This window comes from Mercurialis annua, linkage group LG5 (assembly GCF_937616625.2).
Source record: "Mercurialis annua linkage group LG5, ddMerAnnu1.2, whole genome shotgun sequence".
Taxonomy (NCBI): domain Eukaryota; kingdom Viridiplantae; phylum Streptophyta; class Magnoliopsida; order Malpighiales; family Euphorbiaceae; genus Mercurialis; species Mercurialis annua.
Window position 1 is genome coordinate 2,416,660 of NC_065574.1, and position 18,200 is coordinate 2,434,859.

At 38.2% G+C, this 18,200-nt stretch overlaps 2 protein-coding genes across 2 annotated transcripts; both read right to left on the reverse strand.

Moving 5' to 3' along the window:
* Positions 1-521: 521 nt before the first annotated feature.
* LOC126680933 (probable inactive ATP-dependent zinc metalloprotease FTSHI 2, chloroplastic) lies at positions 522-6,009 on the reverse strand. The gene is made up of 11 exons (XM_050376237.2): positions 4,451-6,009; positions 3,611-3,783; positions 3,218-3,319; positions 2,945-3,109; positions 2,691-2,831; positions 2,358-2,516; positions 1,874-1,959; positions 1,530-1,608; positions 1,277-1,399; positions 1,041-1,097; positions 522-970 (listed from the first exon to the last, which is right to left on the reverse strand). Exons 1-11 carry the CDS (start codon positions 5,796-5,798, stop codon positions 758-760), a joined length of 2,646 nt encoding a protein of 881 aa, XP_050232194.1. The 5' UTR covers positions 5,799-6,009; the 3' UTR covers positions 522-757.
* A 571-nt stretch (positions 6,010-6,580) lies between these two features.
* Positions 6,581-9,030, reverse strand: LOC126679974 (CASP-like protein 3A1). The gene is made up of 3 exons (XM_050375000.2): positions 8,606-9,030; positions 7,629-7,764; positions 6,581-7,002 (listed from the first exon to the last, which is right to left on the reverse strand). Exons 1-3 carry the CDS (start codon positions 8,914-8,916, stop codon positions 6,781-6,783), a joined length of 669 nt encoding a protein of 222 aa, XP_050230957.1. The 5' UTR covers positions 8,917-9,030; the 3' UTR covers positions 6,581-6,780.
* Between the last annotated feature and the right edge of the window lie 9,170 nt (positions 9,031-18,200).

The window sequence follows — 18,200 nt, forward strand, 5'->3', positions numbered from 1 at the left end:
ACAACGTGGTACTGGGATTTGGCGGCTAGTGGTTGCTTTGACATGGATCGTTAGAGGCAAACGTGGATTTTTTTAATGAAGTGGAAGTTAAAAACTTTCTAGTAGTACTGAGATAAATTTGACCTTTTCAAAGTTATTTTTTCTGGGATTTTTAGAAGGTTAAAATTGAGTAGAGAATGCTGTATATGGTAGTTAAAGTTATTCTTACTGATTATTGATGATTTAAATAAAATAATTAATTTAAAAAATTGGTCTGGCTTAAACATATGTACGATCTTTAAAAATGAGCTTGCATGCTTCCGTGTACATGCTGCATCTAATTTATGCAAAAACCGAACCAAATCGAATAATTGAAAAAAGAAAAATAGTTGCTCACTTTTAAAGCAAACTAAACTATAAAAAGACAAACTGAACTGAAAAATATATTAGCCTTGATTTAAAATTAATAAAGAATTTATCCGGTTCTTTCACGCAAAAAAAATAAAAAAATTATCCGGTTTAATTTGATTTTGGAAAAAAAAAATCAAAATTTTAATTTGATTTAACCCGAATATACACCGCTACAGTCTCGTCCTATGAAAATGATAGAATAATTAACTAGTTCTACAACAAATGATTTGTATTGGATTGCTCAACAAATTTGATTCATCCAAAACTTCCCCAGCACTGAACACTTGACATTCAAAGTTTTCTTGGAGAACACAGCCACTGCTGTTCTGCAGTTTGCATAGTCAATCAGCTCATCGAAGAATCTTGCTTATAAATTGCTCACAATTGTTTCCTTCTGATTCATCATCATTTCTTGAAACTCGGCACGCTTGGCTATCCGAAGATCGAGTACACTTGGCGGCATAGGATTGATAGAACCATGCAATTCAACTAGATGAAAAAATTCTTGTTTTGTTAAGCTTTTCTTCTGAACAAGTTCATCAACAAGGGCATCCATCAGCTTACGGTTCCGCTGCAGAATCTGATACAGAAACAGATTTTTGCATCAGGAAATTGCATGTAAAGATATATTTTCCATTCATATGACATACCTCTTTTGAATGCTCATAACACATATTTAGAATCCGCAGCGCCTCTATATCAATTTCCTGTAATTTTGCAGAAAGATATCATTGCTTCGGCATGATAGACAGAAATTCAAGCAATTGGTAAATTTCAATCCAAATGCAGCTCAGCAGAAATAGAAAAAAAATTACAGGGGCCGGAAATTTTATATATGGTTCCTTGATCTCCAAGAAAAGCCATAGAAGTTAGAATGTAGACTTACATTAATCCGATCTGCAACCCAGAAGTTAAACTGACCATAATGTTTCTCAGAAAGGCCACCGAGGACATAGGTTCGTGCTGCTGATCTTGCATTATCTGCTGTTTCTGCCCAAATCGTACTCAACTGCAACAATACCACATAATGAAGCAACTAAGCAGAAATAATTTCACTACATAGCCCATGGTGAAACATATCGAGTCCTATATGCACAAACATGTATAGTTGTATACATTAACAACAGAGGGTTTTTTACCTGACCCTCTCCATACCAGAGCTCGTCAGCTGCACGTGGTGCGAGTTGAACAGTAATGTGATCCAGGAGAGATTGCCGACTGCGTTAGAATAAAATATTATATGGTTTAAAAATGCGATAAATATAATTCCCTAAAGTAGTTTTAGTGAAGTGGAAATAAATTTACTTAAAAGACAGTGGCAGTTCTCTTAATAACAAACTACGTTTCTCGTAATAGTATTGTTAATTGTTATATCACAGTTTTGCATTTTTGCCTTAAGTTGAGACATATTTTCAATGGTCTTTTAGGATTTTGATGGTCAGTAAGTAAAACAGATAAAATAATGACTCATGGGAAGAGATACCTAAGCATTCCTTCCTTAAACTTTATATGATCCATTTTCATCCGAACATAACCAAGTTCCCTGCCAGCTCTAGGAGAAATTGTGACCTGATCTCACAGAAAAATTAACAATCATTCATTTACAAATACCACGAATTCTTCCGCATTATTTGGTATAGCACCGTGGCTAGATATCAGATATGGTATAGCAAAAGTTCTACTCAGGAATGAAAATATGTAGGAGAAAGACTAATGCTTGTTACTAAAGATTGCATTTCATACTTAGATATTTTACTTTTACACATAGAAACAAGTGTTGGATTACGTTGCTTCAGAAGCTTCATTGAAAAAAAGCGAGCATCACTGCAATAAATATTAAGAAAGATCCGACTCAAAATCTCAATTTGAGAAGTACAAAGATATAACATACGCAGCTTAACACAAGTAGGACTACTATATGCAAGAAAATGAATTAAAATAGACGAGATCAAATTTAAAGGCCATACAAACTCAATATTCTTGAGATCTGGAAAGTTCACAGCGACAACAGCCATGGCTGCTTCATTGATAGCTACTTGCTTCCATGTGTCGGGGCTTCTTTCCTTCCTATCTAGCATTCCTCTTTCTTCTATTTGTGCAGCTTGTAATAAGTCGTCGGTTGTAATCTGCCAAGACAAAATTACTTTTCACTGGTACTCTCATCAATCCCAAGGGTTTTTTTCGTTGTCTATAGAACAGCAACCGGGGTTCCAAACATTACTCCCCAAAACTTCTGTGTACCAAGTTCAGTTCAAGGAAATTCAAATCATACTGACCGACTTTACAAGATTCCACATTACCTCAGGCCTCGTTTCACGCATCATATTGATTGCAGCAACCTCAATTATGTTTGCCAGCTCAGCACCAACCATCCCATCTGTCATACTAGCAACAGCCATGTAGTCTATATCATCGGCCATAGGTTTTTTACGAGCATGAACCTATTTAAGAATTAAGAAATCAAACACGTGGAATACCTATAAAATCTAGAATTATCATAACAATTGGAAAGGTAAGGAGGTATATATATATATATATATATATATATCATCACCTTCAGAATTTCCATGCGGCCTATAAGGCCAGGTTTGGGTATATAAATTTTTCTATCAAAGCGCCCAGGTCTGACAAGTGCAGGATCTAGAATGTCTGGTCGATTGGTGGAAGCAATAGTGATCACCTCCCCTCTTCCTTCAAACCCATCCAAACATACAAGAAGCTGAATATATGAATAATGTGGATATCAATGTCCAAGAGGAGGTTTAATTTGTAACAACACCATCAATAAAGTGTAATATTTGTTAATGCCCCAAATTCCCAAACCAACCTGATTTAGAGTTGCATCACGTTCTTGTCCACCAGAGCCTTTAATCAAGCCTCGCTCCCTTCCAACAGCATCCAGCTCATCAATAAAGACAACAGATGGGGCCTGTCCAAACAAGAAAAGGATATATGATAGCATGCTCAAAGTTGTCCATCTCCAAAAGATGTATCAGAAGCTTAAATAGCACATCTATGAAGAGAAAGGATCATGGGGAAGTAGAATAATGACAACTTTGAAAACACACAACAAGAAAAATGAATTAAATGAAAGAAATCAAGGATGACACTTGGTAATCCAGATATAAACTATCAATAATACAAAGTATGTTATAAGGAACCTTATTTAGTGCTAGAATATGAAAGAGAGAGCAATGAAGCAGCTGAAGACAACTCTTACATTCTCCCTTGCTTCTTGGTACAGTGAGCGCACGCGAGAAGCACCAACTCCAACATATATTTCCACAAACTGAGATGCTGAGATAGAAAAGAAGTTCACACCGGCCTCACCAGCCACAGCTTTGGCCAGTAAGGTTTTACCCACTCCAGGAGGCCCGCAAAGAAGTATGCCACCTAATAGTAAAACCAACTAAACAAGAATAAGCCATGCAAAAAGTATAAAAGAATGTAAATAGCTTCTGAAAAAGCAAATATGAATTCTTCCAGATTATGATGAGTTACTTGCCATAATTCTTCAATCTAGATTCCTTCACTAAATTCCTTTCAATACAAAAATTTCATTTGTTATTTAATTATATCAAGTTTATTGTGAAGATGTTATCTCACACGCAGTAAGAGAAAAGGCAACTTGAATGCCATCACCATTACATAGAGTTTGAGATGTCAGCCGATTCTATAAACATATACAGCAAGAGGTGCTGCAAAACTCTTATCAACGGCATACTGAAGAAATCTCAATTTTGGAAGTTGCATGGAGCTACAGTTCAATTATAGCATCTGAAAGTTTAGCTAATTCAGTCACTTGTCTATATGCAAATCCAATTATAAACAATGACATGATCCCGTAACAAGGAAATAAAGAGCAGTTTTACGAGCAATTGTGGCAGCAACACATAACAGTGCTGAAGCCTATCCCAACTAGGCCTTCAAACTAGGCAGAACATATGTAAATTGAATTGATATCTCAATATAACATATGTTAGAAAGTGCATGCTAGCAGAATCAATGCCAAAAATATGGAAAAAAGGAGGCAAAAATACATTATGCTTTAAAATCTGACCTGGTATCTTCACTCCTCTTCTCCGGTACATCTCCCCATGTGTGAAGAACTTCACAATCTCCTCAAGTTCAAGCCTTATCTTCCCAAGTCCTGCAACATCTGTAAACTTCACATCCACACCCCTCTCCAAGTATTGAGGCAATCTCCTATTACTAGCACGCCTTACACGAGCCCCTGACTTCATGAACTGCATAGCCATCTTCAAATAAGCATTCTTCTCACCCTTCCCTTCCTCGCTCTCATCTTCCTCTTCTTCCTCAATTCCCATCATCTCCCTCTCCAACTCCCCCATTTTCTTCCTCTCCTCAGCATCCGCCTTCTCAATCTTCAGCCTATCTTCGTAGTCCTTCTTCTGCTTCCGATAACTAAGCACCACCGTCTGATAAAATATCACAAAAAACACCAAGCCCAACAACGTTGCAACGTTCGAATCCTGCGCTAAATCAGCCCACATATTCCCCATCCGCGTGTAATTTATCCGCGCATCACGCAGAGACTCCTCATGCTTCTTCTTCCTAGCTTCCTTCTTTATCCTCCTCTGCTCCTCTTTCTTCTGCATTTTCATCACCTTCTCAATCATCTCCCGTTCCTCCCTCATCCTCGCCAACTCCTCCTCCCGTTGCCTCCTAAACTCCTCCCGTGCACTCCTCATCACCCTAGCTCTCTTCGACTCCTTCTTACGCTTAAACTTCGACAACATAAACTCCGGAACTCTCCACAAAAACCCCAAATACGGCCTCGGCAACTCCGGCTTCTTAACCGGAGGAGCATAAGCATTCATACACAAAGCATCAATCTTTAACTCATCCCACTCATCCCAAAACTTCTTATTACTAACAACAGAAGGCAAAACAGTTCTAAAAACCTGATCATCACTCAACACAACCAAAACTGGCTCAGCTTGTTGTCTCAAACAAGCCTTAGGAGCCTTAATTACATGCTTAACCTCATTACTTCGTTTAAGATTCAACAACTCAGTGTAAGGCAATCTAGTGGATACAATTGGGAGGTCTTTGCTCCATTGTTTAAGCTGCTCAGGGGTTAGAGTTTCTTGGGGCGTTTTCTTCTTTTTATGAGTTGTTTTTGCTGTTGCAGGGGCGGCAAGAGCTGGTTTTGGTGATAAAGAAGTGGAGATTATAGTGAGAGTAATGGGTAAAGATAGAAAATTTAAGTGGGTGATTTTGTTCCTTTTTTTGGTGGGTTCATCTTCTTCATTGTTTTGAGGAATTGGGGTTTGGTTTTGGCATGAAATGGATGAGAAAGTTCGGTGCTTTGGGAGGGATTTATGGGGGTTTTGAATTTGGGTTTTGAGATGGAGTGGTGAGCTGAAGGAAAAATGGGAGGCCATTTGAATTCTACAAATACATCAATTAAAAGAGAGAAGAAGATACAAACTTACATTACAGAGAATAATTTCTCATTGAATTGAATTTCATTGATACATTTCTGTTTGTAAAGCTTTCATTTCTTTCTAACGATAGAGTGGCGGTTGTTTGTTCTTGTTGCGCAGTTCACAGAAGAAACAGAGGCAGAGACTGCAACGCACCGTTTTGGTTGGGAGAGAGCACTGGGAACAAGACTGCAACGACAAGTCGTCTGAGAAATGAATGAGATGAAAATAGATTGATTCTTGTAATTTTCTTTTTAAAGAAGTTGATTTGATGCAATTATGCTAGTAAGTGTTTTTATTTAATTATTGGAGAAATTAGTTTTTAACGTTTGTAGGAGTATTTCATCTCATGGCACGGCTTTAGTAGAATTTCACTTATCGCACATATTATTTGAGCTATAGTTCATCGGTGGTAATAAATGCATTTTAGAATAATTAGTTTAAATTTTAAAATAGTTAAATTGTATTTAATTTTTTTTTTCATTTTGTATATAAGAATTAGTAACGGTATGGTGATTGTCGGAATCACCCGATTCTAAAGCTCACTTTTAAAGGATTTTAAAGCCTATAACTTTCATGAAGAAAGTCTGTCCAAAATATATAATTTTGCATCACACTTAGGAACTTGAAATTTGAGTTCGAAGTATTTGAATCAATTCTTGAATCGAATTTAATATCAATCGATTCTTAATTATTTTATCAAACTCGTGTTTGAATTCTTGAAATAAAATTCAGTCGAATTTAAATTTTAAACTCTGAATATTATAGTAGAATTTAATCGAATCTGATAGTATTTCGATTCGATTACATCCCTACGGGCAAAACCTTATGCGTCTCAATCAATGGAATTACATTCAATATTACCAAGAAAGTAGAAAATCAGCAGAACTAATAAGAGCAAGAACACATTTCCTACAAAGTATACATACTTAAACTAATTTCAATACTTAGACTTGGAGAGCCAGATAACCTCCTGAACAGCTAATGCAGCCAGCAAGAAACAGCTTAAGAAACTGAAAGCTATCGAAACAGCAACATGGTTACAGAAGTAATGTAACGGCTTGCAGAAATTCGGTAACGGTGTATGTTGGATTCCTGTGCGATTCAAGTTAGTGACTCCTGAAGCTGCAGCCCCAGCGCTAATCATAGCGTATGCAAATACCTATCGAGTTGAAGTTTGATTAGAGACTACGTCCGTCTAGACAACTTGAAACTGCACAGCTAATTTCAGTACTAATCGAGTAACGCCCAGTTGGTGAAATATACACTTGACGCGCGTATAAATACAAGTAATTACATACATAGCATTCCCTCAAAAGCTATGTTGCGCAAAAAAGGAAACCTTAAAACGGGAAATGATGAAATATTAAATGGCGAAACAATATCTTTTACAAAACACGTTAAAATTTCAAAATATCAGAATTATTTTCAGAAACGGACATGTGAACCTTAACCTCCCTCAAGCCCTGACTTCACTACAAGCCCCAACTCCTTCTCTTGAAAATTTCCAACAGCAACTCAGCTAAAACCTACCCCTGATTGTGAGTGGTTCCGCCATTGATTGCACGAAAATTTATCATGTCCTATGTTTCGGCGTTTGGTTACCATATGCAGAAATACTTCAAACAGTCTATTACTTTGTATTTATAACCTATTCTTATAAAAATATCATTTTCAATTTTCCCGTTTCCGTGCAATATAGGTTAACACATCAACAACAAACGGAATAAATTACATACATAGTAACATTACCACAGACACAAGCCTAAAATGGTAAGAAATCGATACCTGATCGCCTGCAAAAAGAAGCCAAGCATGACTTCTTGAAGGAATGATTGGAGATTTTGTAAGCAATCTTGAGAAACTAATGAGAAATTGCAGCAAAGAATGTGCAGCAACAGCTGCTGATACTCCAACTAAATATCTGCTCAATGCCAAATTCATGAATTAACTACTAATATTAATCATCATCAAAAGTTAACCCTTCTAACTAACTTTTAATCCAAATTAGACCATTGCTTCAAAACTCTTATATCTCACCATCTCTCAAATCAGTAAAGATTCAAACTTTAAGAAATCCCACAAGCAATATCTTATCACAATAATGACATTTCGTTTACTCATTTCAATATTATTGCCACTAAGAAAAAAAATCCAAATTGCATGAACCCATTACTCTAAATTCTAAAATAAATGGAAAAAAACTAAAAAATAATAAACTCACGGGTTTTCTGTTCATGGAAATAGTATGGAAGTACCAAAAATTTTGTATTTTTTTAGTCAGAAGAAACCAAAAACCAAGGCAATTTCGTCAACATAAAATTCACAAGAATCAATTATTAATAGTTTTTCCCATAACATGACAAATAAACAAGGACAGAAATTTGATTAGGCTGTCGGTCAATTCACACTAACTTAGATGTTGCAGACACTTCATTCAATCAACATATTCGAAAACGTTTCATACAGTTTCGAACACGAAACTTCAATTTGACATAGAAAATTTAAAAAAACATTATTTTGCCGTGTACATGTTCAAGTATCTTATTTCCTGTATCCGTATTCGTGCTACCTAAACACTAACTAAGGATATTATAGTCAATTAAAACGAAGAAAAATCAAAAAAGACTAAAACTTTATCTTCGTTAGACAGAAACCCATAAAAAAAAACACTTCCATTTTCTTTAGTTTTTTACTTTCTCGTCAACTTTCTCAGCAACCAAACAGTAAAAAGTTCAAAAAATTTAAAAATTTAAAACACTTACTCAAAAGAGTGAGAGAATGACCACTTGGAATGAACAGGAAGAGTAAAGCCATAGATGGAAACAGTGCTAGACTGATGAGCTGTGACCATGAAACACACAGCTATTACAGAGGTTACTATACATAATAACCTAAGTAATACATGCATGACGTCATCTTTCCGGCCAAAACGTCTTACAGCGCCACCGCCAGACCCCACTAGTGGGCCACTGATTGTTCCACTGACGTTCTCTGTAGCTGCCACCTTTGACTCTGGGAGCTGCACCGCCACCGCCACCTCCGTTGGTGGTTGCATTTTGTGATTCATCTTCATATTTAGATAAATAGCTTAGTTTTCTTGATTTTTATTGTAAAATGTATAAACAAAAATGAAATGAGAGTTTGTGTCTGTCTTTTTTGTGTAAGAGAGCAGTTAGAGAGTGCTTTTTATAGGAGGATGGAACAATTTTTATTTTTTTACAATTGCCTAGTTTTAATATTAAAAAATGGCTTATTGGCATAAAAAATCATAAATTTTAGCGTGTTTTGCAAATTTAACGTAAACTTTCAATTTTGGCAAATTAATACACGTTGATTTTTTACAATTTTAGCACCGATCAGTTTTTTGTGAAAAAATACTGATGTGGACGGCGGAACAGTGGTTATTCTGGTGTACACCTCAGTATTTTTCTCTGTTTTTTTTGAAAAAAAATTGATCGGTGCTAAAATTGCAAAATATCAAAAATTTATATATTAATTTGCCAAAATTGAAAGTTTATGTTAAATTTGCACAACACGCTAAAGTTTGTGATTTTTTACGCCATTAAGCCTAAAAAAAATAAGCATTTTTCACATCATGAAATTAATAATGCCAAAATATTTTTATTTACACTATGATAATGTTATTTTTCTGTTTTTGATAGGGGGAATATTATTTGATTAAGCATGATATTAAAATTGACCAATGAAAACATGCTTAGGACATGTATATTTTCGTTATACAAATTTAATACTTCTTTTGTGATGGAGTCTGCCTTCTGAACCGGTGAGTGAACCTGCAAAACAGGGTAGAAGCTAACCGGACGGTAGTTGTCCGATTAACTCTCCGATGCTAAAGTCAGTCTAGAGCTTTGAGCAGCGTTTTGAGTATATGAATGTAATTGTGATTCTAGGCATACCTCGTGCTCCTTTTATAGTAGTCGAATATACCTAATAGAGTTGTATTAGGCAGGTGAATCCTACTTTGTAGGGATTCGGCCGTATCGTAGAGATTCTCCTGATTTGTCGGGATCTACCTTAATCTGATAAGAGTCCTATTTAGGAACGTCTTCCTAAATAGTCTTATCTTCCTAAAGTAGAGCTTATCTTTCCATATGTAGTGTTTGTGTCCAAATAGGACAAGATTTCCATATTTAGTCGTTTACCCGAATCCCGGGCCTGACGCGCTCTTGGCGGATCATGTGGGATTCGGTCTTTATTAGCGTGTTACCGAATCTTAGAGATTCGGCATCTCCTTCATACCTTTTCGGTCTTCAGGGGGAGTCCGGTGTCACCTGAGAGTAGATCTCCTGCAACTCGGCTCCATTATACTTACAGTAGGATTCGGTATCCATCATTAGCCCCCCCGCAAGTGAGCTGAAGTAGTTTGGCATTTATGCCTTAGTGGATTTTGGCTCTTTTGGAGCTGAGTTCTCTTATACGGGCGAGTCGTTTTTTATTCCGGGCGAGTCGTTTCATATGTTTGTGGGTGACGTTTCTTCTTTAGTAAGATTCTGTGTTGCCATGTGTCGGCATTTAATGATTTCAACGGTTAATGATTCAAAAGCGTTTTGTATTTAATCTCTTTGTATTTCTTCTTTTCCCTCTTACTTACTTTTCGAATTTACTCTCATTTCTTGTAGCTTTTCCCTTTTCGTTCTTCGTTTGATCATTTGATTCTTCGTGACTTGTTTTCTCCAGATTTTTCAGGTATGTTTTCTTTCGTTGTTTGGATGTTAATATGGCTTTCTTCTTTGTATATATTCTTCATGGTTTATATTCTGGAGATTCCTTTTCTGTACTTGGTGTTCTTCGATGTGTTCTTCAACGTGTTCTTCAATATATTTTTTGTTTGATCCTTATTTTGTGCTTATGTTTGTGATTTCCTGTTCTAGGATGCCTCTTAGTCGAGTGGAAGATGCATGCGCTGCTATGGCTTTTACCCGATCAAAGCTTCGTAGGGATGAAGTCTTAGATATCTATTTTAAGTATAGTTTTCCTTTCGATTATAGGGTAATATTACCCGGTGCCGATATGGCTGCGTCTGATTCTCCCGGATCTTCTTGTAGGGCGGTTCTCTTCGAAGAGCAATTTGCTGCTGGTCTTAGGTTTCCTTTAGATTCATTTTTAGTAGAAGTGTGTAGGGATTTAAAGGTTGCTCTGGGGCAACTTTACCCTGGTACGATTAGAGTAGTGCTTGCCTTTTCGGAGGCATGTAGGCTCCGGGGCTGTGCCCCTTCTCTCAAAGTGTTATATCATTTTGTAGACTTTAGGAAGTGTGATGGCTGCTTCGTTTTCGCCCTTGGTAGAGAAGGGCGATCTCGTATTTATCTTCCTTGCCTAACCAGTCGCTGGCGAAGGCGTTTCTTTATTGTCTACCATAAATTTGCTTTTCTTCATTTTTCGGATGGTTTTTCTTCTCATCCAGTTCGGAGCTGTTCTTCTCCTTTAAGTTTATCCGAGTCAAAACTTGCTTTCGACATATCTTCCTGTAGTGTTGAATCGCGTCCCATTTTAGATGTCTTGGTCAATAGTCATCTTCGGCGTCGATGGCTTCCTTTGGAGGATCCTCCTCGAGGCTTGGCGGATCTTTGCTACTCTTTTGTTCAAGGTATATTAGTTTGCTTAAGTTCTTTTTAATGTTTCTTTTGTAGGATGTCTTCTTCTTCTGACGATTTCCTTTCCGGATTTCAAGTAGATTTGGACGTTCCGATGGGTGGTCCTGACGTTCCTATTGCCAACATTATTCCTGGCGACATTGACGTGGATGGGGCTCCTGTTGATATTCCCATAGCTCCTGCCGAGATAGCGTTGCCTGAGATTATTATTGTAGATGATGATGATGAATCGGCTGATCCAGTAGGTGACGAGGCGGTTCCGTCACTACTTCCCCCTCTAGCATCATCTATCGTCTCGGGGGGAGTTGGGGGTGTGGCCTCAGAGGGGCCTGTTGTTGCTGATTCGGGAGAGATTTCTCTAGGTCGAGACCCGGATTCTCCGTCTAGAAAAAGACGTCGAGTTGGCGATGGTTCTCCAACGAGGGAGAGTTTTCCTGGAAGCTCTTCTTCTGCTCCAGACTTGGTTCAGTGGGTCGAAGGTCAGGATCCTGCCAGTTTGCTGAATCCGAGAGTGCTAGCGGAATATATCCGGACTTTGGCGATTCCTGCTGATGTCACGTGGTTTTGTGGTAGGCCGGGTCAAGAGCTTTCCGATCTGGCTTGTTTTCATGGTTTCTCTGTAAGTGCTTTCTTTCTTGAGTATAATATGTTTTTTGTATTCAGTTGTTTTCTTATTTGTTTATTTCTGGTGTGTGTAGGCTCTTCAATCTGTTTTGGTATTGAACGACCGCCGACAGTGTGCTGAGGAGGAGGTCGAGCGTCTGTCTTCTCTTTTGGCGACTTCCGAGTCTGAAAGGGCGAAATTGAAGGCCTCTTTGGAAGAGCATGATTCTCTCCTGGCGCAGCTCAAGGCGCAGGATGCGATTAATGATCGCCAGGTGAAAGTGATCGAGAAAAAGACCGATGACTTGACTCAAGAGATTGAGGAGCTCATTCGGATCAATTCCCTTGTTGGTGGGGAGAGGGACAATCTAAGATCGGAGGTTGAGGGTCTTCACATCCGTCTGCTAGATACGAAGGCTTTCTACTCTGCTTTGATAAGCGAGTATCGCCTTGCGATTGGGAGGAAGCTTCTAGAGCAGAATCCTAATATTGATCTTTCTGGGGTTAACGGATTGGATCCCCAGGCCATCGCCCGTGATCTCCTCGCCAAGATGTCTAAAGACCGCGTCTAGTAGTTTTTCTTTTGATTGTATTTGCTGATGTATTGATTTTGCTTTTTATAATTCGCAATTTATGAATATATTTTCTATGTTTCTTCGAAATGTGCTTTCGCCTTATTTTTATGTACTTGATTTGCCTCGAAGGTTATTCTAAACCTTGTTCTTTGCTTTTTATAGAGTTAATCTAAACTCTTTTTATTCTTGTTTTTGTTGAGTTAATCTAAACTCTTTTTATTTTTGTTTTTGTTGAGTTAATCTAAACTCTTTGTTGGCGATTTGCCTTTTCTGAGTTAATTTAAACTCATTTTTTAGCCTTTTGTGGCGATTTGCCTGGTTCGGCGATTTTGCTTTGAGTTAATTTAAACTCATTTTCTTGACTCTTAACCTTTGGTGGCGATTCTCCTATTCCGGCGATTTTGCCTTGAGTTAATTCATTTTCTTGGCTCTTAGCCTTTCTTGAATTTGATCTTTATTTTTTCTTCTTTCATCTTTGATTTAATTTATTCGTGGCTGTTCTTGATTTTCATTTCTTTATTGGTTCGTCTGGCTAATCAAATAGCAGCAAAATTAAACTTTTATTGATAAAGGATGGCATACAAAAAATTAAAGATAGATTTGACGCCATCTGGTAAGACGTGAAGTCGTTACTGATGATGGGTCTTTTTTCGTTCCTATTCTTCCTTCTTTTCGGTTTTGTTTTCTTGGAGATCCACCACTGACTCGTCATAGCACTTCTTGGCTATTCCTTGGTCTCCTCTCAGCGTCACTACTCCCTTTTCAGTTGGTACCTTCATTGCCAGCGCTCTGATGCTGGTTACCGCTGCCGAATCATGGAGGAAAGGTCTTCCTAGGATGGCATTATATGTCAATTCCATGTCCACTATGTTAAATAGTGACATGATTTTCTTGTTTATTCCTCTTTCTGGGCCGATTATTACTTCCAAGGTGACTGCTCCCAGCGGGGTGATGGAGGGTCCGCCGAGTCCTGATAGCGGAATTGGGACTCGGCGTAGCCTTGACGCTGTTCCTCCCAACATTTTGTATGCTGCGTTTGTCATGAGGTTTACTGCACTTCCTTCGTCGATAAGGATCCGCTCCATGTTCCAATTTTCAATGATAGTAGTCACTACCAAAGCATCGTTGTGAGGTGCTTTGACGTGTTCATAGTCTTCTACATCGAAGATCACTGGCGGCATGTGAGTTTCTCGTATGTTCATTATTTCCTTCCTCTGCTTCCTCCTGATCGTGGAGCTACTATGCCCTCCACCATTAATCATGTGTATGGTTCCCAGAATTTTGGATGGGCGCTCGTCTTCCTTTTCTTTCGGCTTGTCTTCTCTGTTTCTTTTTTCTCCCTTGTCATTGCTCTTCTCTTTTCGGGCCACAAATTTCCTCAGCTCGCCTGTGTCGATCATTCTTTCGATCTCGACCTTCAAGTCTCTGCAGCTATCCGTTTCGTGTCCGTAATCGTCGTGAAATTTGCAGTACTTTCTGGTGTCTCTTACTTCTGCTTTCATTTTTGGTGGCCATACCACGTTTTTGATGTTTTCTTTGATCCACATGAGGACATTAGTTCGGCTGGTGTTTAGCGGAGTGAAGTTATTCTCATCATCTCTGGGATCGTATCTCGATTCATATCTTGTCTGGGGGGCGAATCGTCTGCTCTCTTCGGGTCTTCCTCTCCTATCATCAGGTTTGGACTTGGTTTTTTCTCTGGATCTCTCTTTTGATTCTTTTCCTTTTGCTTCCTTTCCGCGAATCGCCCTTCGCCCTTCGTCTAACTCGAAGTATTTCTGAGCTATGCCCATTAAGTTCGAGAAAGTTGTGGGTTTATTGACTAGCAGCTTGTCCACCAGCTTTCCGAATCGCGTCCCGTCTCGCAATGCTTCTGTCGCCATGTCGACGTTCAGGTTGTCTATCTTCATAGCTTGCTTGTTGAATCGTTCGATGTAGCTTCACAGGGTTTCTCCTTCTTCTTGGATACAGGCTCTTAGGATACTGGTAGTGGTTTTAGCTGGGATGTTTGTGAGATATCTGTTGAGGAATTCTGTTGAAAGCGAAGCGAAGCTTTTGATCGAGCCTGGTTTTAATTTGTTATACCATCTCTGGGCTGTGCCCGTGAGCGTGGTAGGGAAAACCCTGCAGAGGATGGCGTCTGATACGCTGAGTAGCCCCATGGTCGCTGTGAACCTAGAGGTATGGTCTCGGGGGTCTCCTTCCCCATTGAAAATTGGCAAGGTCGGCAGCTTCATGCTGTGCGGGATGGTTTCCTCCATGATCTCGGGCGAGAGGGGTGATCCTTTCAACCTGAGGTCATCTATGTCCAATTCTTCAGATTTTAGTTTTTTGAGCGCTTTGGCGATCTTCTCTTCTAAATCTTCTTCCACCACATATGTGGCTTTGCTTTTTTGGGGTGTCTCTGACGATTCGCTCTCTCCTTCTTGGTGTTTTTTCTTATTTTGTTCTTTCCCTGCATCTCTTTCTTGTCGCTTACTCCTTGGTGGGGCGTCTTCTTTTTCCTTCTCCCTTCGTTCGTCTCTTTTCGTATTCAGACCGCTTCGGGCGTCCTCCTGGTTGTGCTCATTTCTGGGTGCCTCCGGCGATTCCTCGTTAGATTTTTCTCCGTCAGGACTTTCCTCGTCGCTGGTTTTATTTTCTCGCTGGTTTCTTGCTTCGTTCCTTTCTTCGTTTCCTCTGGTCCGAGGTTCCTTGCTTTTGTTGTTTTCTGCCCTTGTCTCTCGTCGGCCTGGGTTTGCATTTTCTGTTCTTTCTCTTCTTCTGGGAGCTGTAGGGCTGAAGTTTTCCCTTAGCATTTTCATAGTTTCTTCGTGCCTGTCGTTTGTTCTTTTGGCTTCATTAGCCAATCTGTCAAGATTTGCCTGTACAGATTCTAGTATCTTTTTCAGCATTTCGCTGTGTGGATCTTGTGCCGCTGCATTTGGTGCTTGTTCTTCAGTGCTTAGATTGAAAGCAATTGGGTTGCTTCCCCTTATCGGATTAGTTTGGTACTGAGGTGTTGAGAAGGAGGGTCCTCCGGTGTTGCTTTTTTCCCCGGAGTTGTGAAGCCCGTCTTCCGTCACGTTGATTATCTCCGGAGTGCTTTTTGGGTCCATTGGTTGTTTGTCTTTCAGGTTTACTCTTTCAGAAGTCATCTTCTTCAATGAGATTTGTATTTGAGTTCAGAAAAGCTCCTTCTTTTGAAGTTTAGTTAAGCTTTTCCCACAGACGGCGCCAATTGATGGAGTCTGCCTTCTGAACCGGTGAGTGAACCTGCAAAACAGGGTAGAAGCTAACCGGACGGTGGTTGTCCGATTAACTCTCCGATGCTAAAGTCAGTCTAGAGCTTTGAGCAGCGTTTTGAGTATATGAATGTAATTGTGATTCTAGGCATACCTCGTGCTCCTTTTATAGTAGTCGAATATACCTAGTAGAGTTGTATTAGGCAGGTGAATCCTACTTTGTAGGGATTCGGCCGTATCGTAGAGATTCTCCTGATTTGTCGGGATCTACCTTAATCTGATAAGAGTCCTATTTAGGAACGTCTTCCTAAATAGTCTTATCTTCCTAAAGTAGAGCTTATCTTTCCATATGTAGTGTTTGTGTCCAAATAGGACAAGATTTCCATATTTAGTCGTTTACCCGAATCCCGGGCCTGACGCGCTCTTGGCGGATCATGTGGGATTCGGTCTTTATTAGCGTGTTACCGAATCTTAGAGATTCAGCATCTCCTTCATACCTTTTCGGTCTTCAGGGGGAGTCCGGTGTCACCTGAGAGTAGATCTCCTGCAACTCGGCTCCATTATACTTACAGTAGGATTCGGTATATATCATTTTGTTTGAAAAGATCTGCCCTTTTTTTATTAAGTTTTACTATATCAATATAATTAAATAGTGAGCGGAAGACTATCGTAATTCCTGAATTTATATGCGAGAATCAATTAATTAACATTTAATTATTTTGATCAATTGAAAACAGTATCAACTTTAGAGCAATTAACTTTTAAATTAGATCATCAAAACTTGTGAACGCGTACATTTTATATAATTTGTGAGTTTAATGACATAAAGTTAACTCACAAAGCTCTGTCAATTGACCGTAATGTACAAATTTACAAATTGCAATTACTTTTTGTTTATTAGATAATAACTAATTAGAGTGAATTATCCGATTGATACTCTCATTTTAAACAAAAATTATTAAAAATAATCGAACTACATAATCTATTTGTTTAGATAAAAATTTACCATATTTACAATAAATGTAAGAAAATAAGTTATATACTAGCATTATAAAATCAATGTACTATTGAACTTTAAAACAATTAAAAACCAATTTAAGTGTTATAGAAGTAATAAAATATGAGCTAGATTACTAAAAAAAAAATTATCACATGCATAAGTATGTATAAGCAGGGGGACACGTGGCAGAAGCTAAATGCGGCCACAGCAGTGCCCGTGAGTGAACAGAAGTCACAGCATGGCTCAAGTGATGCATTATTTTGTACTCTAACAACAAATAACAATAAATATACAACAAAATGATACAATAAAACCAATTCTTCATTGCGTAGAGCTCAACACTTTCCAAAAAGTGGATCAAATTTCAATAATAACTCTAATTTACAACTTCAACTAGTGCACTTCTTGCTTGCCAATCCTTGTGCATTTTCATTTCAATCACATTTCATACACTTTTTCAATTATTTTAGAGTCTAGCTATGTTGCACCGAAATGTTGAAACAAAAACATTGAAACGAAAAAGTCGAAACGAACAAAAGTCGAAAACAGTATCTTATATAAGAATACAGATCATAGTCTCAAAAGCGAATCTCAAACGAAAGGTCGAAATGTAGGATTCGATAAATATGTCTCTGCATTGTTGTTAGTGACCAAATGGCTTGCTATTAAGTACGAGTGATGGGAGACCAACAATGAGCATTTCAATCATATTTCTAAGGTCTAATGTCTTAAAAGAAATCAAAAAAATTCGGGTGCAGTTAATTCTAGTTAAACCTTTCAAAAAGGTTAGTCTAACCTACTTCGCATCTTTAGCTTTCAATTACAGTCAGAATTTAAAATCAACTGAAAATAACATGAATTTACGCCACTAAAAAATGGGTATTAATTGAAAGGTAAAAAGAAAATATCAGCTAAAATTGGCATTTTTGTAAAGTTTGATTAGAATTGACAACACCTAAAAAAAGGTTCAATTTTTTTAAGCCATTAAGCCTACCAACCATTGGTTTATTTAAAACAAAAATTATGCAATTCTAGTTAAAAGACCAAATGCTAAGAAACCTGAGTACCACTTGAAAGCTATGACTTACCAGTCACCATATGAAAGTTTTGAGTTGGGGAAAGTAACAAAATAGATTACATATACAGTCATTAAAGATGGAACTCAATTTCCATAAAACTGGCACAAAAGTGTAATCATTCCCATTTCCCACCACCAATCCATGGCAATTTCATAAATAAATGCCCTTAAACAAAAGCAAAGGCATGCATGACACAATTTTCATCAGTAGAATAAACAAGACAAGTAGCATCTAAGTGTACTAGAAACAAATTTCTCACCT

Excerpts from the sequence above, each read along its gene's own strand:
- LOC126680933 (XM_050376237.2), bottom strand. The coding sequence starts at position 5,798 with ATGGCCTCCCATTTTTCCTTCAGCTCACCACTCCATCTCAAAACCCAA. Across the intron at positions 2,832-2,944 it reads GCCGCATGGAAATTCTGAAG|GTTCATGCTCGTAAAAAACC; the intron begins GTGATGATATAT and ends ATTCTTAAATAG. Across the intron at positions 1,098-1,276 it reads GGGTTGCAGATCGGATTAAT|GAAATTGATATAGAGGCGCT; the intron begins GTAAGTCTACAT and ends GCAAAATTACAG.
- LOC126679974 (XM_050375000.2), bottom strand. The coding sequence starts at position 8,916 with ATGAAGATGAATCACAAAATGCAACCACCAACGGAGGTGGCGGTGGCG. Across the intron at positions 7,765-8,605 it reads TCATTCTCTCACTCTTTTGA|ATATTTAGTTGGAGTATCAG; the intron begins GTAAGTGTTTTA and ends GGCATTGAGCAG. Across the intron at positions 7,003-7,628 it reads TTCTTTTTGCAGGCGATCAG|GTATTTGCATACGCTATGAT; the intron begins GTATCGATTTCT and ends TCAACTCGATAG.